The sequence below is a fragment of the Zosterops lateralis genome, assembly GCF_965231275.1.
Source record: "Zosterops lateralis genome assembly, chromosome: 4".
Taxonomy (NCBI): domain Eukaryota; kingdom Metazoa; phylum Chordata; class Aves; order Passeriformes; family Zosteropidae; genus Zosterops; species Zosterops lateralis.
The window spans coordinates 36976349-37001796 of record NC_139765.1 but is presented as its reverse complement, the minus strand read 5'-3'; the positions used below and the strand labels follow the sequence as shown (position 1 = coordinate 37001796).

The following is a 25448-nucleotide window of genomic DNA, read 5'->3' as shown; positions in this document are numbered from 1 at the left end:
TATCTCTTCTAAGCTGCAGTTTGGACAAATTTATTGCTAGCCAAGCAATAAATATTACCCAGCATTTCAGCTGCCTTTCATGCATTTGAATGTACTTCCACATATAAAAGACACTCACTACTAGAAAACATTACATCCCTGATTCAGAAAAGCATTTAAGAGCATTAAAAACGCGTTTTCCTGAATAAGCACTAACCACAAAAGGCACAACATCAGAAGGCATGACAAATTCAGAAGAAGAAATAGTTGAACAAACATAAAATATATAGGAGATACACTCTGGTTGATGTCAAGGTTTTGGAGAGTATTTCAGAAGGCTTCTGTTATTATTTTCAAGTTTTTCAGAATCTATTTTCAGATCTTATTGCAGGTAAAAAACTAGCTACCATTTTCCATGAGAAGATAGATCTCTCAATAAAGATGAAGCATTTTGGCACAGGCACGGGCTATAAATGTTTCTATTTTCCCTGCACTTATTTAGATCCCTCACTGGATTATTTATAAAGTAGTGCAAGTCTTTCATATGGAGTCTAAATACAGAGGTACAAATTGGCTGGCATCTTCTTTTATGTCAAACAGGCTTGTAAATCTTTATTTGTGTGACAGAAATCATAAATGATGACTCTGAATTTCATGTGGCCAAAACAATCGGATGCTGCACCTCCTTAGTCACCTTTCAGAGTCATAAAAAAGCCTAAAGGTTGCTTCGTGACTGGAAACCCTGGAGCAGGAATCAAGACTGCACATAGTGACTGCAGAGCAAAAATGTTCCAACCTCCCAGCCAACTCTTCCTGGTGAACTACTGCTCCCTTCAACATCACTATTTTTACACAGTTATTTAAATACGAACACAAATAACTTCAGTCTCCATTGCCTGATTCCATAATTCTCTTAGCTCACAACACTTCTCTCACAGGAGTCATAGGGAACTACTTTTGTCACTTTATGCTTTTAGCAGCTATACACATTGACAGCATGGAGTAAGAATGCATTAAAAAAACATTAATCAAGACAACACCAAACACTAATCTACAATTTGAGACCACTCTCTTATTCTACAATCCACTGGCAAATGCACATTTCTCAGATTTATGTGACTAGAAACATATAATCTCCTAATTATTACCAATTTCTACCATTTTTAAAACTCTGACAAAGTACTATAAATTCTTAATTGCAATTAAGAACAAAACACAAAGCAAGCATGGATGTGAATGAAGTATGGATTTTCTCATCCAATACAATTATTTGTTGTTCTATAACTGTCCAGATACTGAATTGCAACTTGAACTTTAAATCCTAGAGCGTGTTGGCAATTCCACAGAATTTAGGAAGATGCAAGGAGACAGGAACAAAGTTAAGTCCTGGTGTTTCATGCTTATGGTTTTTGCTCAGTATCATCAGAATCTGTTCTGGCTAAACTAAAGCACTGAACTAAAATTAAACTAAACGTATACTAAATCCTTCCACCTCCGCTTTAATCCTACTGTATTTTGCTCTCCTTGCTTACTCTTTTTTTTTTTTGGGAGCAGCCTATTTGAAGTCCCCCGTGTCTTTCTGCATTATCCTGTTCCATAAGATAAACAACCTTAGGTTGTATTCCTTCCAATAAGTCATCATTTCTAAATTTCTCACTATTTTGGTGACCTGTACAGCATCCATTAGTCCACATCTTTCCATCTTGGCTCCATAATAAAAACAGACATGCTTAAAAGAATGGAAGCTATGACGAAAATGTGTATTTGCATTCCTAGTAGACTTTATCACATTCAGTCATTACATTCTTCCCTGGTTTCCATCTTTCCTCAAAGGTATTGTTAGCAGTCTTCAATTCATGTTATTAGTCTTCAATTCAGAGCAGTTTAGGCACATTTGAGGAAAAGATCATACTCAACAGGAATTTAGGCAAATCAAATGATTTATGCAGAAGATGGAATGAGCCTGGTCCACCCACTGGTACAAATGCCCTGGGGAAGAAAAGCAGCATCACTAAATGATTCCTGCCCCTGCATGAGAGCCACCAAGTCCTTGTGAGGTGAAACTTTGCTGCTGGCTCTGAAGAGCCCCTCAGAAGAGCTCACCAGAAGGAGGAGGGCACCAATGCACTGCAAAGCTCAGTGGGCAGAGCTTTGTGTAATCTCAGAAGGGAGGAATACTGTAGTGTGTTTACAGCCCAAAGTAATATAAATAGGTATTTTTTATTCCTCTCCTGGGTTTTTTTCATCTGTCAGCTATTCTCCTAATACTTAATCAGGAAGTATTTATACACCTGTTCAACTTCAGGACAGTTTTTGTGTCTACTAAGACAACTCTGTTTTACAGAAAAACAACAAAGCCTTGCAAACCACAACACAAAAATCACATAGGTTCTACAGTGTTGTTTTCATAATACTAAAATTTCACTATTTAAATAATGAAAGCATTATCTTCTATGATATCAGTATATATCTGAATATTTAGTTCTAATCTTATTCCTTAAGCTACAATCTTTTGAAGTTAATGGAGTTACATTTTTAATAAGATTACATAATTAGAAAAGTAAGATTTTTTTTTTTTTCTTTTACTATGTTAATCAGTTAAAGGGTTAATAATGTTGATGCTTATTTGGTCAAATCAGGGGTTCAGCATTCACTGAAGCAAATGAGATAGTTCATGCCTCTTGACATTACTGTTTACCTTGCCTGACTCCTGACTAAACAAAATATCACTTTGGACCCAGAATTAAAAATAAGCTCTGCAACAGCCAAACCTTGGAAGTTTGTATGTCCTCAGGTCAAAATCATGAAACAGAAGTTTCTCTAAGTCAGATATTACAGTAACCATAAGCATTTAAAAATGTAGTAATTCTTACTTTACTTGGGAACAAACTTAATTAAAGAAATACATCAGTATGAGGTTAATGTACCACTTAAGCATCCACCAGTCAGTAAAGGAGCAAACCTGGTTCTCACAACCAGTCTCATTTGCTAGAAACTACCATACAAATAGGAAACAAAAGAAGTTGGAGTGATGCTGAGCAGCTACATATTGCATGAACAGTTTAGGGTCCCTCTGGCAAGAACTGTTGCTTTGAAATTTAAATCAAAGAAATTTTTTTCATATTTATAATATTTACAATGACATGTAGACAAGTAATCCCTTTCTAGTGAACTAGGAGAGTATTCTCTGCAATGAGTGGAGTCATTAAGTGAGGTAAAGAAAACAGTGTTGGCTTCCAGCTTCTGGAAAAACAAAGCTGCAATAGGAAGTTGTTTTTCAGAAGCAGTTTTTCCATGATAGTTTTATTTATTATGGCAGTATTTGGAGGGCAGTTCTTGGTTTTTGACAGAGTCTGCATTTGTACTCTGCTCTGTTACTGCTCAACACTACACAGTAAACTGTCCATACAGACCGGTGTACATATTAGTAAACTTCATTAAAAAGTCAGCTTGATGGATACCAACCATTCTGATACCCACAGCAGTGTCGGGAAGGCAGTAAGTAAGTAATGAGAAAACCAAGGTCATCGTTACAGCACTACCTTGTTATTCTTCATTTAATCACTGTTTCTTTCTGTTTCTTTCATCTACTCAATGACTTTGAAAGTTACAAGAATATTTTCACTTCTCACAGAGGTAGAATAGATATAATCTAATGAAAGGGAAACACATTTAGTACAAAATAATACACAGTATTCCTAAATGAAAGCAATTCCCAGTCCACACTGGGATCCTTGCTTTTGGTTACATGAGATACTGAATCCACTGCAAAGTTCTCAAGGAAACATAAGGACATGAAAAACTAGTAACTACCTACCAATATGTCTATACCATGCAATGCAGTTTGGTGAACAAACTGTGGAGGCAGCAACAACCCTCACTGTCTAAGCGAACAGTATCACCCAGCATTAAAATATTGTGTCTTAAATATACACATTGCTGCTGAACACAGAATTTTAGTTTTCCCTAATTCAGGGTGCTAACTGTACAATTAAAATAGGTCCCTTTTACTGTAATTTCTACATTTAAGGGCTAAATAATGTGAGTATACCTACCTACAACAACAAAGAGATTTCCTGAAGATCTTGGTGTTTCTGTTCCCCAGGGACACAAACAGAGGAAATTATATAAAAGCTGCAATTGTATAATCTACTAGCCCACTCAACACAGAGGGCCACATTCATTTCCTCAAAATGAACAGGAGAACACAGCAGTGCAAAAGAAATATTTAACGAAGAAGAGGGCAATAGGCAAAGCAGTTCCAATAGCTTCTTTTATCAAAAATTAAAGCAGCAGATCTAGAATTTACTGTTAGGGAATTTTTCCAGCTTCTTAAATTAAAAAGAAACTAAATAAAGCTACCACAATGCTGCATAAGCACGTTGTGCCTTCCACTTGAACATCACTTCAGCACTGCTGAGCAGGTGTGTGCCTACTACAGCCTCCTGTCAGGTTTCCTGCTGAACCCCTGCTTTACTTTCCCTTTGAACAGAGATTTTTACATACCTTTTAGAATTAAAACATGCTGTTGTCCCTTTTGACTGTGATTGCCATTCTTTCATGTAGAAAAACAGGTCTTATGGTTGCTGTTGTTTTGGTCTGTCTCTTGCTCTGTCACCAAAAAAAGGCCTGAAAAACAAAACCAAGGCTGCATCTGCATGGACCTCCACAGGTCTACCCCAGCATCTGTCCATGGCACGGCTGTCACTACTGCTCCCACTGCCCCACATGGCAGAGGACAAACAGACCTCTGATCCTCCTGTGTGCATTCCACCACAAAAAAACAAACTTGCTATTTACTACAAGAATTTCTCTGCTGATTCTGAACAAATCCCAGCCTCATGTAAATCCTCCCATGTGATGCAGCCATCCCTGCCTCTGCTCCTTGGCTTGGAAATGCAGAAAGTGGGGTGTGCCTAGGGGAATGGAAATCACTAATATTGAAGTAATATATTTAGAGGTCTGCCTCAGCAGGGTTCAGGCAGCCACAGCACATCCTAAGAGGATTCAATGGCTCTGTTGTGCATTTGAGGGGCACAGTAAACAAGGAGAGAATTTAACATGAATGTGAAGAGTGGAAAAAACATCACTTGGTGGTTATGTGATGTTATAAATTGCAATAAAGTATGCTGGCAGCTGTCACAGTTCTTCCACATTGACATTAAGAAGACAGGCTAGAATGGAATAAAGATGGTTTTAATGACTTGATGAAAAAAGAACATCCAAGCTCTCTAAAATATGCTAGACTTTGATGAGGTCACAAACTTGACAGTGAATTGCATTAGGAACTCATTACTCTCCCTACCAGGGCTTACACTGTGCAATCCAAAACACACACAAGCCAAATATGTGCAGACATATGGCAAAAACAGTCTGCACATATATGGAATCTACAGCTGGAAGAGGCTACAGCAAGGACTGGGAAAAGTAATAAACACAAGCAATGAGTGTCTCAGAAGCAGCTGAGTAGATCAGAGTCAGTTCAACCTGATTTCACTCAAATACTTTCACTTCAAGAAAACCATGTCATACTGAAAGCAAATGTGCTTCAGACATCTCAGGCAGTCTGGACTAAAACTGATAGTTTAAGGCATGCAACAGTGGTTTCCTAGAATATCTTGTGAGGGTCAGAACACCTTAATATCACAAGTGACCTTTACAGAAATCACAGAGAAATTTCTCCAGTTTAGCTAAACTGATTTGCAAATTAAATTATTTACATCAGAGACAGCCTCTAGTACATTCTGTTAAGTGTGGATAAATGGGTCTGGAAGCCAAACTAAGCTAAATGAGTACTGGGCACTCTTTAACTGATTGAAGCATAGTCATAGAAGCTTGCAACAGGGATTTAGGCAAATTGGCTTTAGCAAACAATTTAGTTAGATCTGTGCCAATTCTACATTTAGGCCACAAATACATTTCTCACTTTGCACATTGCTTAGTTCACACTAGTAGAGTTTATGGTAAAACTAATGCAGTCCAATGAAGTGGACAGCACAATTGCTTTCAGCCACACATGTAGCAGGATTACATTTAAAACACTCAAAATAGAGTTTACTGTGTCCAAACGAATGCATCTCCCTCAGCTATTTTTAATCATCTAGGCCTGTACCTCAAATTATTAAAAAGATGGGAAACTCGGATTCCTAATATTAGGTGCACTGAATTGCACCTCCAGGCCACACGACTGAGAAATTATATACCACAACATCTGAGACCTTTTCAGGCAGATTTTAGGTAGAGGAGTCTGTAATAGGGATATAATGGATCTGCAGATAGGTTTAAAAACTAGATGCAGTTCTCTCTGCAGTTTTAGGATGGTTAAGTCTAACTGTATTTGGAAAGAGAATAATATTGTTCATTATACTTAACAGTTCTGAGCTGTGAGCCTACAGAGATTTATAGGGTTTTTTAACATTACTCAATAAAATGGAAAAAGAAGGGGGTATGGACTTTGCCCATTTATTCTGCATTACAGGATCAGATATCTGAACTCATGAGATGCACACTAGCTCTACAGATATTAAGACCCACACTTACAGGAAGAAGCCTTGCTGATGAATCTTTCTACGAAGGAGCAATGGGTAACCTAAATTTAGAGAGTCCTCAAATAATAATGAGAAAAAAAAAAGAGGAAAAAAATCAAGCAGAAAAATTAGTGAATTAGAAAAAGTAGCAAATATCCCGAAGAAAATTAGTTTGCTCCAAAACGTAACAAACTCATGAAATAAGGATGATGAAGATTCATATGCTTGAAATAAAAAAAAAGTTAAGAAAAATCTAAATTTAGTGGAGAAGTAAAACTGTCTCTGACTGTGCATATCTAGGCAGTTTTTCTTTCCACACAATTATCAATAAGGCATTCTAAAGTGAACCTCTGAAGAAAGGTGTCATAAAGTCATCACTCACACATGCAAGTTTTCATATGGTTGGTTGTTCCATTTCTTCCTGTTTTTTCCAAAATAATTCAAATTTTCATGAAGTAGTCTGATAATGAACACAGACAAAGCAGTTTTATCAAGACTGTCTGACACTTAAATCACCCTCACTTATAATTCAAGAACAGGGGTATTACAAATTTCCAAGTTTTGTTTTTAACTTTTACTGTTCTTCCTCTCCTTTGGTCTTCATCTTAATTCAATGGATAGGTAAGTCCCTTAAACCTAGTAATAAAAATTATAAAAGTGTATCCTGGAAGTAGTCCTTTTTTTTTTTTCTGGTTTTTTTGGTTGTTTTGTTTTGTGTTTTGGTTTTTTGTTTGTTTGTTTGTTTTGGGGTTTTTTTGGGGAGTTTTTTGGTTTGTTTTTTTTTTGTGGTAAACTTAAAATGTGGCAACGAGATTTTATTTTTTTTTTTTAATGTACAGTGTTTAGGATTTATTATGTCTTTTTATATTCACAGCAACATAGAAGAGGTGTTTTGCTCCATTGTTCACTTGACATGCCTCTCTAATTCTGATACTGTGTAAAGAAGTCATGCTTGTAAGTTATCTAGAGCTGGAAGTCCTTTGCTTGGCTGTAGGAGCCTTACTTTATTTTCAAGGGGAATTTCAGTGAACTGTTTCTGCTATGGATTAGTGCCACAAAAAGTGGAATCATCATTCTTAGTATCAATGTTCTTTCAACAACAGCCCGAAAATAGGTTGTGAGATGGAGAAAAAGTTTTAATTTGAGTATATCAGCTCACAGTGTATAAGACAGTCCCTTTAGGATAATATTATTCAAGGCCATTTTGTAAAAACTAATTAGTTTAAAATTAAAAATAAAACTCTAAGCCACTTAGTGGTTTTCCTGAATTTCAAATATTAAACATTTATCTTATTAGCCTCTCTTCTTCCTACATGACCTATTTTTTACTTTCCTATGAACTGAAATAAAAAACAACTCAATGTTCAGTTTTTTTGGAATTTGCCATTTAAATAATATTCTTTATATTGCTATATACAGGTACACACTTAACTCAGATAGTTTGCCTAACACATTTACACCTTAATGCCACATTTATTATATATTTAGCTTCAAAATCTCTTATCTAAAAAGCTACAGACAGTGCAGAACAGGCACCATGTTTAACAGAGAGTTATTAAGGACAGCATAAGGATTGTGAGCTATGAACTCTACAGAAAATGAAAAGCAAATGCACGTAAAGGATCCCATTCTAAAGCTTACAGAGGTACACAGAAGTTTTGCCATTCAGATAAATCTTCAGAGATGAATGATAAACTAAAAGATTTAATATATTGCTTTTCAAAAGTAAAAAAAAAAAGCTGTGTAATTAAACCTAAGACTGTAGCTTTATACAAATGGACATTGAGGATTCTCCCTGCCCTTCTCCTTTCTCTTACCCTGCCAATACTTTATTCTATTCAGCTAAAGAATTCCCCAGGACTGTGATAAATGCAAATATTTCACCCTACAAAACTGTTAACATGTATTATTTCTTCCCTAGGCAGCAGAATAAAACAAATCCAGAAGCAACTATAACCAACACAAACTACATTTCAGGGCATCAGCAGTTCCTAATTTCTGGAGCCTCACTTAATTTATAGTTTTCAAACAAAACATCCCTCCCCAATAGGCCTTTTCTCACTCTTGACCTTTCTTTTTATTTAACTGCCATTTCAAATGCATAAATTTTCTTCAATATCCCCCCAGTAAGATCCTCTCTCCTCAAGATCTGAATGTATTTTTTGCACATTGGTTTCCTGTTTATAGGTGCACCTCCATCCTCTTGCACACTTACCTTACCAGTCTGACAATGCTCACTTTGCCCAGTATTCCCTGAACACTCTAGGAAATCCTTTCCTGACTCAGAGATTGCCGGACTAATGCAGGAAGCAGCGTATTTCCTATAAGCACAAACAGCCTTGACTCAACGGAACAGTACTATGAACTCCAATCTTTATGAAAAGCAAGGTGAGTTTTTATCTAGGTAAGACTTGAAAATACTTCCATTTATTGGACTTTCACTCTAATAAATATCACAGGAGAGAAGGAGAGCCTTTTAAACAACTAGTGCCAAACTCAGTTTAAAATGCAGTGCCAACCATTATCATGGCTACCAGCTCATGCATTTTCAGGGTCAAAGTAGTCACTCATGGCAGCAATTTGCAATGACAACTAGAAATACACAGAACTATTTTTTCACGTTAAATTCCTGTAAGGGAAGGCTTGAGTTTTTTTAAGATATGCAGTGAACATGAAACCAGATCGGTGCTACACTCCTGTTTCAGAACCAGCTTTGCCAAATTCAGAACAATATCCAACATCAGCACAGCACATGAGCAAAAGAGAAAGTGTATGTGAGAGACATGATTTTACAGTTCTAGAAATTTTCTCTTGACAAATACTTTACAGTTGGTTTACTGACTGGGAATGTGCACTGAATTCTAAGCAGAATGCTGTATGTCAGTTTAAGTGTTGACATTACTCTGTATTAGGAATCAATGCTGAAATCCAGCCCTGCATTACACAGCTATTAACAATACATTAGAAAAGAATTTTTCAAACCTCAAAAACCTCAGAAGAAATCCCCAAAACACAGCCATTCTCTGCCAAAAAGTATAGGCAGCCATCATTTCAGGTAGAAAAAGAAACTGAGCTCACTTCTTTATCCTGTCTCTTGTTTGTTCCAAAGCAATTAACTGAATGAAGAAATCACTTGCCTGTCCACGATCACAGCAGACTTAAGGCTTGCCAACTGCCATCTTTTGGAATTAATTCAGCCAATACTGTCACATGTTTTAAGCACATCCTCAAATCTTTGGCAGATATAACTGTTTGTTTTGTTTTGTTTTGCTTTGTTTTTCCCCAACAGAAAACACCATAGTTAAACTATTAATGAATTTCCTGTAATAATTCAGTATAGTTATATGTATTTCCTGATACATACTAATATGTATTTCCTGATATAGTAACTCAGTATAGCTTCCCCTTGCGAGAGAAAAGGGGAAAAAAATCAAAATAACATCATTAGTGCCCCCAGAAATCTTCAAAACACCTTAACACTTCAATTTCCATGACAATGCTCTCCCTCTCCATGGTTTTCACATGAGATAACAATTCACATTTCTGATCAATAAGCAATTTTTTTGGCTTTTTTTTTTTCACAATAAACTGTTAAACAACATGCTACACATCTTGCTCATGAAAATGCATTCACCACACCGGAAAAATTCATTCATCTCTACAGGGAGAACTTAGAGCTACAGCTCTTGTACATGAAAAGCAGGACACAAAGATGGGTGTTATTTCAGAAGTAAGGATTAATTTCTGTTGAAAAAATCTCACACCAAAATTTACAGTAATTCAATTACAACACTGCTGTATGCTTAGCCAATACTGATTTATATAATTAAGTACAAATTATTCACCTATTAAAAAGCAGCAAAGAATAGCAACTAGCTTCCAGTAACTAATGCAAATGCTCCTGAAATAAAAAATCAGGTGCTACTGTAAGTATTGATGACACTGGCCCTGCCCTTGGAATCTTACCCTCTTTGTTTTTTTAAGCCTGATAAAATGGATCTCCTAGCAAACAGCTACAGAACACAACCAAGAATCAACATGAGCTCATTCAACAGATTTATCATTCTAATATAATGCAGATCAAATTGAAAGCAGAGCCAACTGTAAAGACTGAAGAATATTTTTCACTTTGAGATTTTACATTCTGTTGTGCTAGAATATAACTGCACTGGCTAAATACCAAAGGTCTTTGCAGACATCCAGTGAACAGTATCAAATTCTGCAAACTTTTTACTTGATAAAATTTTAGAAGAAAAACTATAGCAGACCAACATGTGCCAATCCCCACCTTAATCCATGATTTAAAGGTCTTTTCTACCGTTCTATGCTTTAAATTCAATCTCCATGTGTTTACATCCAACAAAGCAACTATTACTAATATGACTCAAGAGTTTTCTTCCATGTAGACTTTGCCTCAGTTCACAAAATCATCACTGTTTTCTTACTGAACCCAAAATTTTCTTTTTTTTCCTGTATTCTTCAGGTGTAGGATATAAGCCTTCCTCTCTGAATACGCTCCTCCAACCCTGCTCTGCAAACACTACTATCAATATATTGAGGATTTCCTCTCATACTCATTACTGCATACATTCAAATTACTACACAGTCAAACTTTACTCCTACCATAGATCCACTGAATGAAAAAAATCCCCACCAACAACAGAAAACAAAAAAAGAGACCATTAAATGATTATGTATGCTTAAATTTTCAGGCAGAGAAACAAGCAAACAATCCGCAACCTTCATTAAAAATTACCTAAGCTCTCCTTTGCACTATATTTTACAGTCACAAACAAAAATACATTTCCTTCTTTTTTAGAAACTCTTGTTATTTGAGCGCTAATTGTTTTTAAATTTATTTATTTTTATTTTCTAAGGTAAGACAGCATTTGTATTTTCCCAGTTTGCAGTCAAAGATGAACTTCAGAAGAAATAAACCTGATCCCTCTTCACTCTCAGTGCCCTCTAAGCCTGACCAAATGAGTTCATCATGACATAATCCCTACACCATTCCCAGCTTTCACTGTATTATGACATTCTGCATCTTCTGTTTAAATGTTGACTTCATGGTTTTATGCTTCTCATTAGTGAATAATCCTCACAAGAAGCAGAGATGTATGAACTTAACTTGAACTGATCCTCTATTCATTTCAAAAAAAGAACTAAATGAAAAAAGTCAGATCAATAATAAAACAGGCTGTAATACTTCAAAGATGAAAAATCACTGTGTGTGTTATCAACATGACCTGATGTAAATGATTACCAAATCTGATTTGATTTAATATGTCCCCTTACTAAAACTGAAGAAGGGAAAACTGCATCCCTAGGAGATATGACTTTCTTAAAATGTCTTATAAAATATTATAAAGAATGTATGTTTTGACAAACAGGAATAACTTTATTCAGCCCTGAGTGTCACTGATGAGATAGCAGTTCATAGAAAATAAGATGCCTTAAGTTATGTGACTCCAGGTTTCTCCTACATTTAGTGAGATAAAATTTATAAAGAATGGAACACTACTCCTGTTATCAAACATGATTAATTACTGTATGCCAATATTGTAATATAGATGCATATCCAGTAAGATAGATCCATCATTGCCTAAAAAGGTAAGATATTCATACAGTCCACAAAACTCTACTCAAACTTATTGCCAGGAGCTGAACTAAACGTGTGAAAGCAAGAACACTGAATTAAGTAATGAAATCTCAGATGCAGTCTTCTTTATTAAAATCTTCCAAAGACAAACTGGGAAATCAAAAAAAAAACAAACAAACAAACAAACAAACAAACAAAAAAAAAAAAAAAAAAAAACCTTATTGACTATCATAATTACAGGTTAGAAACACCTATGTATTAATTTGTTTATAAATTTATGTGTGTCTGTGCATGAACATTCATCTATATACACAGAAATATTTGCATCCACATTTGTATATATATATATGGATAAGGACACCTGAAGTCTAAAGGACTCATTCTGCCTCCTGTCTCACATGCACATTTCACTCCATTTTCACATTTCTTCAGTGCACACAGTTGTCACACTGTACTTGTCTGAATAGTAAAATTGCAATGAAAAATTTAAGTCACATGTTTTCCTTTAGCCTCCACTTTTTCCAAAACCTTCCCAGCCACAGACAAGGCTTGGGTTTCTGGAGGCAACATATTACTCACAGTGTCATTAGGAAACTCTAATAAGTACCTTGTTATTTTAAAATTGCTTTGCCAGTAAACAAACAGAATAAGATTCGCAAAGTTTTTTCATTATACTTACTAACACACACCTCCTGATCCCTATTTGCAAGGGGTACACAAACAGTAGCGGTACTAAATAGGATTTTAATATTTCTTCACATTTTAGAAAATTAGCTCTCCATATTTGAAGAAAGCAAGTATCATTTCAAAGAGGAATGCCTTCATCTCAGAAATCCGTCAGGACTGAATTGCAAGAGAGGTTGCTCTAATGAAATACAAACCCAACATAAACTACATCTGCACTTGTCTAGAGACTAATGGGTACATTTCTGCTACCAAACACTAAATTTAAATGTCTTTCAATTGTTGAGATTACAAAGTCATTGAAATTTTGCAGTTGTCATTTCAGTAAGGAAAGCTATCAAACTTTAAAGAAAAACTGCTGACACAGCTACTAAAGCAGTATTCACAGCAGATAGGTATCTATAGCTATCACTGCACTTTAAGCTATAGCAAAATGGTAAATTTTAATACAAAAACATTGATTCAGAAGTACTAGAATAGCTATTCATTGACTCAGTGACAATGCAAGATGCTGAATGCAATGCAGTGCAGCTGAAGAGTGAAGAAACAAGTAAGAACCAATTCTGAGAGTCTTCAATGATAGTTTTAAGAGACACTTACTGCTGTCACAGCTCCTGGATGGAGGTGCAGACTGTACCTACTTACTGTAGCTGTTTCAAAAATGTCATAACCAAGTCATCAGGGAAGTAATTTTGAAAAGATCAAAAGATCAAAGCTCCCATCTCACTAAAAGATTAAGGAAATGGCAATTGAAGCAAGAAGTTTAAGTAGATAAACCTGCAGTTCATAAAAACCCAGCATCTTCCATCCTTAAAACCATGAACATCAGTCAAAAGAAACACATGCAACCTGAAAGATCTTTGCCAGTTTTAAGGTTTGGCTGGCTACATTGTGACAAACCGAGACAATGACACATGCTTTTTTCAGTCCATAACGGCTCATTTTTTTGTCCCAAGATGTAATTTTCCCTGCTATGAAATATCTATTTTCATTTTTAATTCCCTCAGTTCGTTTCTTCTGCTATCAGAGCACTGACTTAAAAAATGCAATGACTAACCAAGGAGACCTCGTAGCTGCAATGCATCAAACCAGTTTTGTTGACCAGTCACGGGTCACTGCACTATTACCTTCACAGGCCTGTTTTGGAAACAAATGACAACCACAGCCATTTCTTTTCCAAGCTGCACAGGTATATCACCTAGGCAATCAGGAAAATAACTCTGTCTTGCTGTCAAGAGTCTCAGCTCTCAAATTTGAAACTATTTTCAAACAGCCTCTAATACAGCCAGCAATAAAATTCACAGGCCAAATGATTAAGATGCCTAAGGTATTTAAATCAATTTAACATACAGTATTAACAGATAATGAAGAGATAATGAGCAAAGCTGATGTTCAATACCTACACTGAAATCCTACCTTGTTTGATTTCTACCCTAAAAAAAAATGTTGATGTCATTTATTATGTCTTTTACTATATACACTTTTGTTTTCAAACCATGAAAATATGAAATACCATCATTATTAAATAAAAGGATAAGGAAAAGAAGGCAAGGTTGAAAAACCAGAACTTACTTCTTTAGAATAGGATAGATTCTTTCAGTTGGAAGGGTCCTACAATAAACACCCAGTCCAACTGCTCGACCACTTCACAGCTGAACCAACATTTAAACCATGGTTTTAAGGCCATTGCCCAAATACCTCTTAAACACTGTCAGGCTTGGGACACTGACAACTTCTCTAGGAAGGCTGCTCCAGTGTGTGACCACCCTCTCAGTAAAGAAATGGTTCCTAGTGTCCAGCCTAAACTTCTGACATAGCTTTGAACCTTCCCACATCCTGTTACTGGATACCAGATGAGCACCTCCCTCTCCACTTTCCCTTCTCAGGAAGCTGTAGAAAGACATAACTCCATCCCAACTGAGTTAGTTATTTATATTTTTTTAAAATAATTTTGCAGACCAAAAGAAGAATGTTCAAGGTGAAATCCAGATGTGCTTGTGCATCAATTAGATCCTAAAATTCAAATGAAATCTGACGGTAGATATCAGATCCAGAACTGCAAATGCAAGAAAATTTATTTCCCTAATGAGATCAAAAATCAGGAAGACAAATAAGGTTCTTCTCCAAACCATATCTGGATTAAACCTAGAATACTGAAAAATTCCTGTCACAAAAAAGACCTGGCTAACACTTTTGATGACACTAATAAAAAATATCAAAGTTATTTCTTTCAGCTTTTAACAATTATCCTGTGAAAATGAAGATATTCCTGAAACCAATTATTAACATAATTGCTGTTCATATTAGTAGGATTACCAACTGCCAATAAAGACTATTGCTCACTTGAAAAGTTCAGAGAATTTTTAAATATCTATGTAAAAATAAGGGCTATTGAGGACATCTATGATATTGTCTAAGAACTAAAGAAAATTTATACCCAGACATTTGTATACTTCAAAAACATTTTTATATTTTCCTGTAATAATCTTATATCTACATTTAAAAAAACAATAAAGTTCTGTTATTGCACAGGCTTTATATAAAATGTTAATTACTATATATTTGATTATCCTCAATCTTATAGCACACAGCATATAAAAGCCTAATAATGTGAATGTTCACAATCTGAGAAATTACTTAGGCCAACAGGAATGTGACTAGAAGACACTATTATTATTCCCCCCCACCCCTTCAGAGTGTCCACCAGCAGCAGGGTGCTGTTTGGGATGGTTAATCTCTCTCTCAGTCCTGCAGCAGGCACCAACACAGCCCCCTTGCAGAACTGCTGGGAACTCAGCCTGAGCTCTGCATTATGGCAACAACATGTACCCAGCACTCCACAGCACTGTTCTGCAGCCCCCTCTTTCAACTCTACTAAATTTCATCTTCTCCAATTCAATTTTCTCTGCCTTTAAGTGAGTTTCAGCATTTGATTTCTGTTGCTCTAAAATCCCAGGTACTTTCATATCCCTAATACTGGAATAGCCTTGTGCTTTTATCAAAGTGAACACTTTAACAGGGTGAGAGTCGTTGCCAAAGAATTATTATTTCTCTTAGGATAAGGATTAAACAGCTAAAAAGAAGTTTACTGCTATGTATCTACTATAACTTTAGTACTCTAAAAATTATCCAAGCGAAATGCACAATCTTCAAGGGATACTTACCCTTTTATAAAGACTAGGCAAGGTGGAAAAATGCAATTCTCTATGCTGTACACTAATGAAAATGTAAATACTTTAAACTATACTTATTTAAAACTACACTTATTTCAAAAACAAGCTTAGATCATATTGTGTGTCATATTTCATGCATATTAATGAACTCTACCACACTATTCTGCATTAGGCTAAGAGACTTCTCTGTTTACAGCATTTTTCTGGAATAAATCAAAGACCCAATATCTAAGTTTCACCTAGAAACACCAAGAAACTACAAAAGACTGTCTGTAGCAAGAAAGAACTGAATTATCACACTACTATAACAATTAAGCTACTGGTAAAAATACCAAAACCACAGCAACATCTCAGAATTTTCAACTTAAAAGCAGCAGGGGAATAACAACACACTACTATAATACATAATCAGATAATTTGATTTTTAAGCTTCAAGCCACCACTTCAGCCAGGAAATCTGTAAAGCAAATCACAAAAAATTGTATTTCATGTGATTAGATGGCATTCTATTTTTAATACTTCTGATTAACAGATGGAAGTGGAGTTTTTCCTTCAAAACTGCTTTAGTCATCATATCGTACCAACAAAGATTAATTAAATAAATTAGTAGAACAGAACCAAAAAAAAAACAAAAACATGTGATTTCATGTTCATTCTCTACAGCATCTGAAAAAATTACCATTTAGTTATATCAGTATATACACCTGTATACGACTATAGGGAAAAAAATGTACCAGGTCATCACTACAGTTTGAATCCCTTTGATCATCTTGATAAATATCACCAAGCTAAATTTTTACTACTATGTCCTTGCATGTTACCCCAGTTGAATATTTTGTTCACCAGAATAAATTATTTCTGATGTGTGAAATATTCTCATGTTCTACCCCTTGCATTAGGGAAAAAGCTCTTTGGAAGTAAGAGCACACGTAAGATTGGACGTAGTTCCCCTATTTCCTCTGCATATAAAATTATTGAATAGCCTTGCTTAGCATTTCTTTAAAATATAATTTTTATTTCTATGCAATTACTGATTTATACTCGAAAAGTGTGTGCTGATGAAAGAACAAGAGTGTGTAAAGGAACTGTATAACTATAAGAAATACACTAAGTAGACTGAAAGCTGATAGCTTGATGTTCTGACTTATACCCGTATTTTATCTGCTTAACTAATTTACTCACCATAAAAAAAAAAAAAAAAAAAAAAAAAAAAAAAAAAAAAAAAACACCCACACCTGCAGAAATCCTCACAAGTCTATGTAAACCATGTTAACAGAAGTGAGGCCTACAGAAAAGTTTAGAAAGAGAATTAGAAGCAAACACACTACTCCCATTGGGTGCTAAATATAGACAGTAAAAAACCTCTCTTTCCAGTAATGGCTGAAGGAAAGTGTCCGTCCCTAAGATGAGCCACGAATCTGAATCACAGGACGAGAAGGAACCATCTCTGGAGAAATGAACAGCGCTGAAACAGCACTTGATAATGAGAAGAACTTGTTTCTTCCATCTTAAAACTACTGGACAACACTTTTATAAGAGATTATTAAGATATTGAAAATTTATGGAGGGAGCCTTTGCTCTTCTCTTATTCTTCTACCCCAGTTGCAAGGCACCTTCATAGGAAGAGAACAACCATGCTCTGTCAATGATCACTGAGGGAGAGAAGGGTAGGCAAATTTTACACAAACTTCTCTTATAGTACATTAAGGTTGCTGCAGTGAAGGATATTAATCAAGGATATGGAATTTATCCGAGTTTTGAACTTTTTTGATTATGACTTAACAGAAATTCACCAAATCAAGCAAAAAGGCTGATTTCTTCACAGGGTATTGATTGATATATTTACTTTGGACTTAGTACCAAACACCTTAAAAATAAAAGGACCTTGGAGATACCAGTTTTCCTGCATTGCTTATTTTGTATTCTGACTGCATCACATGATGTGCATGATAACGTGATTCCTCATCTGACAGTAGCACTCAAATCTATATAATATTCATCCCAAGTTGTGAGCTATTCCTCCCACCACCATCTTAATCAGTTTGAGGATAAATTCTCATCCTCGAAGTAAATTATTTAAGAATTTCATCACTGTAAACAAACATGACAAATACTACATTCTATATTAACTATATAAAAAAGAGAACATTGTCTGCCAGATTTCTCACTTAAAAATAGTTCTCACATTGCTACTATATTGGGCTGTGTCTAATTAGCTGATTTCCACTTCCAGTTACACCAAAGCAAATTCAACCTAAGTCCATTAACAAAATTATTTTTAAGTCACTGAAAGACAATCTGGCTGTATGCATGTGCACATACCTAATAGCATCTATTTCTGAAATAATAGGACAGATCATCTCTGTGTCATTTATGTCAGAGTCATGACAAAATCCTTTTCCCAGATGAATAAGTGACAGTGAGAAGGCTGTTTTCAATGGGAAGCGGAAGCGAAGAGCTGGCTTGTTTCCATGGAAACACTAGCTGCATCAGGCAGAACAGCTGTAGAGGAAGAGGCAGAAGTTAGGAAGGCAGAAATCTTGCTGATTTTACCTCACCAATGTGTCAGTACCATCAGAGACTATCTACACTTAGAGTAGATCAAACCAGTTGATTATACATCATGTATTAAGCTAAAATTTCCAATTCGGACTTTTAAAAGCCAGCATGCCAGAAGTAAATTAATAAAAATTACTTACAATGTGATTTAGTCAGCCCATGTAGACATGAAGCTAGAGAGTGTATGAATATCTGCAACAGTAATTCATTATGACTTTTGTCATTAGGAACACATCTTGATGTGTCTTTAAAAAAGACAGCTCCCATAGTACAAATGCTTCAAGCAGAATGACTGTTTTTCACCAATTTAATGTAAATTATTATTTTCCCACTTGTAAATAAATTCAGTGTTTTGATTACCAACAAAAGGAATACCCTCTTTGAAGCATCAACCTTGAATATTTTCTTTGTGCCATTTTCAGGCAGATGTCTGCCTAACTGATAATTGAATGGTAAAATCTAAAGTATATCTGCTTTCCTCGTTGAATAGAAGACAGAGTAAAGATTTCCATTTGTGTATGAAAGGGCTTCCTATCAGTAAAGAAAGCAAACCTTTGCTATTCACTAATTATCTACAAACATATTCTGAGACTAATGTATCTTCACCACTCCAGTCACAGTATTTCAGACTACTGCAGCAGTGTTGTTTCCACCAAAAATAAAACCTGTCTTGCATCAGAACAGGCAAAGCCCTTAAAATATAACTCACTTCAGTCATTCACCATAGTAGTACATGACAGGCTTCCTAAATCAAGGCTTTCTTGACAGGTATCAAAACAGGTATCTAGGTACCTGGAGAAAACATAAGCAAGCCACCAAATACAAAGTTAACTTTGATAAGAATGTTTTCTAACATAATATATGTATCTTTAGTCTCTCGAGGGAATCTGTAAAATTGTATTTTCCCCCTTTCCATCCCACTCATTTCAGCTGATTCTTCACCTCACCGAATGTTCAAAGCTGGTGTAGATGCAATGGGTCGCTGAAAGGAATCTTTGACGATTTAACATCATATAAAGCAGTAGAGGAGAGCTTTATTTCCCTCCAAAAATACCACCCACTGCCAAATACAGATCGCCATGTCACTGTGAAGCAGCACCAGTATTTTTAAGAACACTTGCATGATGTATCTTAATGCCTAGACTGAAAGGCTTTTGTGGATTTATTTGGATTGCAGTGAATATTTAGTTACAGCAAACTTGAGAAACACTTGCTAATTAGGAATTGTATTTCCTTGTAAACCAAGCAATTATGATCTTTCCTAGAGATAAAAATCATAGTAAAGGGGCTGTGTAAGTTGCCCTCAGCAACTGCAAAGGGCAGTGCCATCTCAAGTGGCCGGGGCCATGCTGACTCCCCCACTGCTTAGCTACCCCACATGGCAGGTGCTGTCCCATTATCCATCAACAGATTTACAGGATTCCCAAAACATTAAGGATATATAGCTATGAATTTCAGGGCCATTTTTGCATTCCTGCACTCCGTACAAGAGTAATCCATAATCCTTAGGAAAAATCAATGACAAATACTAATTACTTCTTTAAACAGCATCATTTTTCAACTATTATTCAAAAGTAAAAAGGCTTTAGAGGTAATTATATTGAAATATGATATCTGAGATGAGCACTGGCATTGCAGTTCCTGCTGGACATCTGCAGACACATTTTGAACTCAGCACCTAATATTGTCTCCTGTGCTTTTTCACAAAGTACTTAGATGTATCCTTGCAAACAAGTACCTGGCACTCAGGAGCCACTGGACACTAAAATCACTTACAGATATTAACCAACCAAACAGAGCACATGTTTTAGTCAGGTAAGAATTAGGTGCCTGTTTCAGAGATGTTTAAACCAATGCACAAAGACTCAGTCACCCAGCACTCCTCCTCCTATGACAGCACCTTATGCCAGTAGATTTCCATATCTCCATAACAGCATTGTGTCAAACAGCGTTTTGTGAATGATCGTTCTATTAAGCGTGGAGTGAAAGGAGTACGGCTGCACTCTTTAATTTCATTTCACGGTCTATGAAATCCAAAACGACAATATGAAGACAGAAATAACATTCAGACCTAACTCTTGAACTTGGGAAACAAAGGAAAGAAAGTGTTGCCGGTTTCAAAGCAATCATATATACGCAGATTACATTTCATATTTACAAGCCCCATGTTTAGTAGATGTCGCTATCTGATACCAGACTGCATGCACTAAAAGTTGAATTTTTTTAGAATCTTGACTAAAGTAAATTTTCTTGTCAACAAACTAGTTCCACTATTTATATAACATCACTGGATGGTCTTGCTAGAATAATCTTGTGCGTGCACTATCCCCGAAGAGGTTACCATGGCAACTTATATTTGAATTTCTATAAATTTCTATTTTTAGAGATCAGTGTTTTGAATAAAGAAAATCACAAATATTAAGTACCATTTCATTAACAGAAAATATCCCATTTTTATCAGCATCATAATTCCCAAAAAAGACACTAGTGAACCTAAATCAGTAATGCTAAAAGAAAAAAATTATCACAGTTCTTAGGAAAGTTTACCACTAAGCAGCCCCACCATAATATAAGTGGTGTATGAGTCAGTAACTAACACTGTGAGGCGGAGATTGATGTTCACAGAGTTTTGTCTTGATTTCAGTAAGCCCAGGATTTCACTCAAATTTTTTTAGAGTTAGTCATCATCTCAGCTGACATAAAACAAGAGTGTATTTGCCAGAATACTCATAAAATAAGGGCTCTTGTTTCAGGTGTGGAAAAACATGATATCTCAGTTCCAAACTAAGGTTACCATCACCTTAAATTACTGTGTTCAAGAGTGCTTACTAAGTGCATGTGAGTCCTTAAATACAAATTCACTTTAATGCTTTAAAACTTACCAGAAATTCTCGAAATTGTCTCCCTACCCAAAAGATCAAGTACAGATCTTCAGAGAACGAAAATACAGAAAATACAGATTTGGACACTGTTGTTATAGTTCTGACATTGCCTTTTTCTGGCTGCCTGGGTTTGAAATCAGAATAGCATCCTTAAAACCAGTTAAGTTATAAAAAGGTAAATACTCGGTCTTCTAAGAGATTGCCGTGATGCAATTTCCTACTAGAGCGTTAATTACAGTATCGTTTTGCAAATTTGAAATATCTTCACCCAAGCCACTAATGGTTCAGTATGACCTAGTATAGATAGAAAATCTGGAAAGCAAGTACCTACAGGTTCTGTCCAAGACTGGGCTGAAAACCCAACGGCAACTCCAGGGCATAACAGCATGCCTACCTTCCTACTTCTGGCATCTTCCATTTAACATTTACTCCGTACTTCTCAGTTCTCCAGCAAAGTTGAGCAGGAAGATTCTCTGTCACAAACTGCAGTTTTGACACTGTCAGCAACTTTCCACAAGACAGTAGGTGAAAGAAAACCTGCAGGGCAATCGCCACATACCCTAAGAGTTTGTCAGGAAACTGACAGTGAAATTTTCTTTAGGATTCAAACAGCTGAGATGCGAGATGTGGGTATGTCACTGATGAGCAAAGAGACACTTCTGGTAGCTTTTCTTCAGAACCCATTCTTTATTAAAAACATATTTTAAGAATCAACTGGAGCCAGCTGTCGAGGGAAAACATACTGGTAGACAACCTTCAACAACATAAACAACACTGGCACTCTGCAAGTGATAGTAATAACTGTGAGGACTTTTACTTTGTTTAACTTACCTCAATAAGCTCATAGCTCATAAGTGGGCAGAAACTGCATCATGCCATGGGGTACAATTCCAGAAGTCACTAAACCATACACTTATGCACACATCTATGAGACTGCCTGTGGAATAAGTGGATCTTAGGAGATTACACCCACCAAAACTGCACCTTTTGCAGAATGAGGTTTAGCTCTGAATACTTCATGAGAATCCTGATAAATACACTACAAAATACTTCTTGCTGTTTTATGATCAAACATTTCCTGTTACAAGTCCTTTGTCTTGTATTGCAGGGAGGATTTGCTGGGGGTTGCTTTTCTGGTTAAATTAGAGACACCACTGCACATTTCTCTCAAAGGAATCAAAACCATTTGTTTGCTCCAAAGCCTTGAGTTAGAGAGTGAACCTGCATCACCACTGACAACTGCAATGAAAAGACAGAACTAAAATCCAAATCATCAAAGTATAAAGTAGTGAGCATAAAAATCTAAAATCCCTATCTAAGTAAGAGAAAGTCAGTATGATTACTTACTGTCTTGTCCCCAGACCCTTAGTCACTGAGCCAGTCAGGGTCACCCTGAGAAATCAATGGAGGAAGAGCCAGGGTGACCCCCTGTCACATTTACTTTGTTGAACCAGCATCACCTAGCAGTGCAGGCAGAGCAAAGCTCAGAAAGGACTGAGGTGGCTCTCCCGTGTCACTGTCACCCCCTGACCCAAACCCCAGACCGCAGGCCGGCTGCCCCGGCCCCAAACACGCCTTCATGGAGGCGCTCAGGGAGGATGAGGGGCTGTCCCTGCTCACACCCACACACAAACAGGTCCACCGGACCCATACGGGCCGGGGGTGACTATGGCTCCCCTGCCCTTCTCGGGGCACAGCTCCCGCCTCACCCCCGCGCTCCCAGGGGAAGGATGCTGGCACAGCCGGACCCCTGTGCCGCCTGACACTGCCTGGACCCCTGTGCCGCCTGGCACTGCCCGCAGATGTGGAGGGCACAAACACCACCACCCCACGTGGACCGGCGTCCCCCCCTTGCAGTGCCCCCCAAAGCCTCGCTCCTGCCCGCACACCCCGAGGGGGGGCGAGCCTCCCCGCGGTGCCGGCTCCTCTGCGGGACCCCGGCAGCCCCTCGGCCTCCCCGGCCCGCGGTGGGAGCGCCGGCGGGCGGCGCTTACCCTGGCGGCACGGGAGGAGTAAGGGTCCTCGAAGAGCGCCCAGACGCGGGGCTGCAGCCGCCGCCAGCGCCCGCCCTTGCCCTCGGCGGCCGCCCCCACGTCCTCGATGCCCAGTCTCTTGGCGGCCAAGTCGTCGTCGTCGCCGTCGGGGGGCGGCTCGCCCGTCAGCAGGTCGGGCGCCTCGAAGATGTCGAGGGCCTCCTCGGCGTCGCGGTGCTGGCGGTAGGTCATCCAGCAGCAGGGCTCCACGTCGGTCTCGTCGATGCCCCAGAAGGCCAGCTCCTCCTCGAAGAGCGGCCCGCAGACGTCGGCGGGGCAGTGCAGCTTGCCGGTGCGGTAGTAGTTGAGCACATAGGCGAAGACCCCCGGGTGCCGGTCGAAGAAGAACTCGCTGGCGCCGCCGCCGCCCCGGGGGCCGCAGCCGCTGCCGGGCTCGGGACAGCCGCCCACCGGAGGCGGCGGCGGGTTGGGGGGCGGCGGCGGCTCCTCGCCGCCCGGGGACTCGCCCTGGGACTCGCAGGCGAGCAGAGCCAGGCGGGTCCCCGGCAGGGTCTTCAGGGTGCTGCGGTAGGTCTCGTGCCGCGTGCCCCCCACGTTGAGGATCACTCTCTCGTTGTCCTCGAGCTTCCCCATCGCTCCGGGTGGGACATGACTGGGGAGAGCGCGGGAGGCGGCGGCAGGATGGGCAGGGGGCGCTGGGCGGGGGCAGCCGGGCGCCGGCAGGTCCGTGCGGGACGAGCTTCCGCCTTAAACGCAAACAGAAGAAATCGAGGAGAAGCCCCACAGGCACCACCGCAGGAGGACCGCTCCCCGCGGTCACCGCCTGTCCCAGAGCCCTCCCGACATCTCCCGCGGACCTGTACTGGGGGAGAGCCCTCCCGGCCCGCACCCACCGCCGGCCGCTCCGCACGCCCCTCCGCGCAGGGCTGAGCGCCCGCCCCGGCACGGCTCCGGCACAGCTCCGGGCACGGCTCCGGGCACGGCTCCGGGCACAGCTCCGGGCACAGCTCCGGGCACGGCTCTGGGCACAGCTCCGGCACAGCTCCGGGCACGGCTCCGGGCACGGCTCCGGGCACGGCTCCGGCACAGCTCCGGGCACGGCTCCGGCACAGCTCCGGGCACGGCTCCGGGCCGCCTCCCGCCTCCCCTGGAAGCAGCTGCCGAAATGGCACTGCCGCTGCTCCCACCGCCTATGGATCCGCCACTGTCCCCACCCCCTGCTCCCTGGCGGGGCTGTGAGAACCGAGCTGATGGAACAGAAAGTGTACGGTTAATTATTTAATGGGCATCTATCTTTTATTATCCTAACAACTTAACGAGGGGGAAAAAAGAAGGCTTAGATATTTTTCTCTTCCTCCCCACCCCCACTGTGGGAGGGAGGGAGGAAAGGGTTGCTTTTGGAAAGAAATACCGAGCACCCCACAAGCGCGGGCGGCAGGTACACTCTGGGAAAAGCTGCCTGTGTGGAGCTCGGCTCGCTACTTTCCCAGACAAATGACGAAGGCGAGCGAGCATCTCGGGGAAGGGCAGGTGGGATCAGCGCCCCGCGGGTCCCTCGCTCCCCGCCATCCCTCGCTCCCCGCCATCCCTCCCTGCCATCCCTCCCTGCCTCCCTCCCGCCGCTACCTTTGCCAGGGGAGCGACAGCGGCTTCTGCTCCCGGGCGGGCTCCGGCCCCGGCCGCTCTCCGCGCCGCCCTGCCAGGCGAGAATACTTGTTGTCGCTCAGGGTGTTTCTCTGCGTTCAGGTGGCTGTTTCGCTTCCCTCCATGCTGAGCTCCGACAGGCGTGACAGCGGCTCCCGCCGCCCGCGCGGAGACCCCGCTCCCCTCATTTCACCGGGGGACGCGGCCGTTCCCCCCGGGGCCAGGGCCGGGGCCGGGAGCGGGACCGCGGGCGGGGAGCAGGGCCAGCAGCGGGGCCCGCCGCGCCCGGCACCGGGACAGCCCTAATTCCAGCGGCGCGCCGGGAAGAGGAACCCAAAGGTGAGACCGTACCTCATTTGGGGCCGCAGCTCCGCCCCGGGGCGGAGGCAGGAGCGGCCGAGCCGGCC

General features: G+C 39.5%; 1 protein-coding gene across 5 annotated transcripts in view; it reads right to left on the bottom strand.

Moving 5' to 3' along the window:
- Positions 1–24030, bottom strand: part of KCNC2 (potassium voltage-gated channel subfamily C member 2) — a gene marked incomplete at both ends in the record, with an annotated part of 99393 nt that extends 75363 nt beyond the window's left edge. For all 5 annotated transcript variants that reach the window (XM_083860545.1, XM_083860543.1, XM_083860544.1 and 2 more), the window contains one exon: positions 23398–24030. In XM_083860545.1, coding sequence (XP_083716671.1) covers positions 23398–24030 — 633 coding nt within the window. The remainder of the gene's footprint in view (positions 1–23397) is intronic.
- Positions 24031–25448: the final 1418 nt, after the last annotated feature.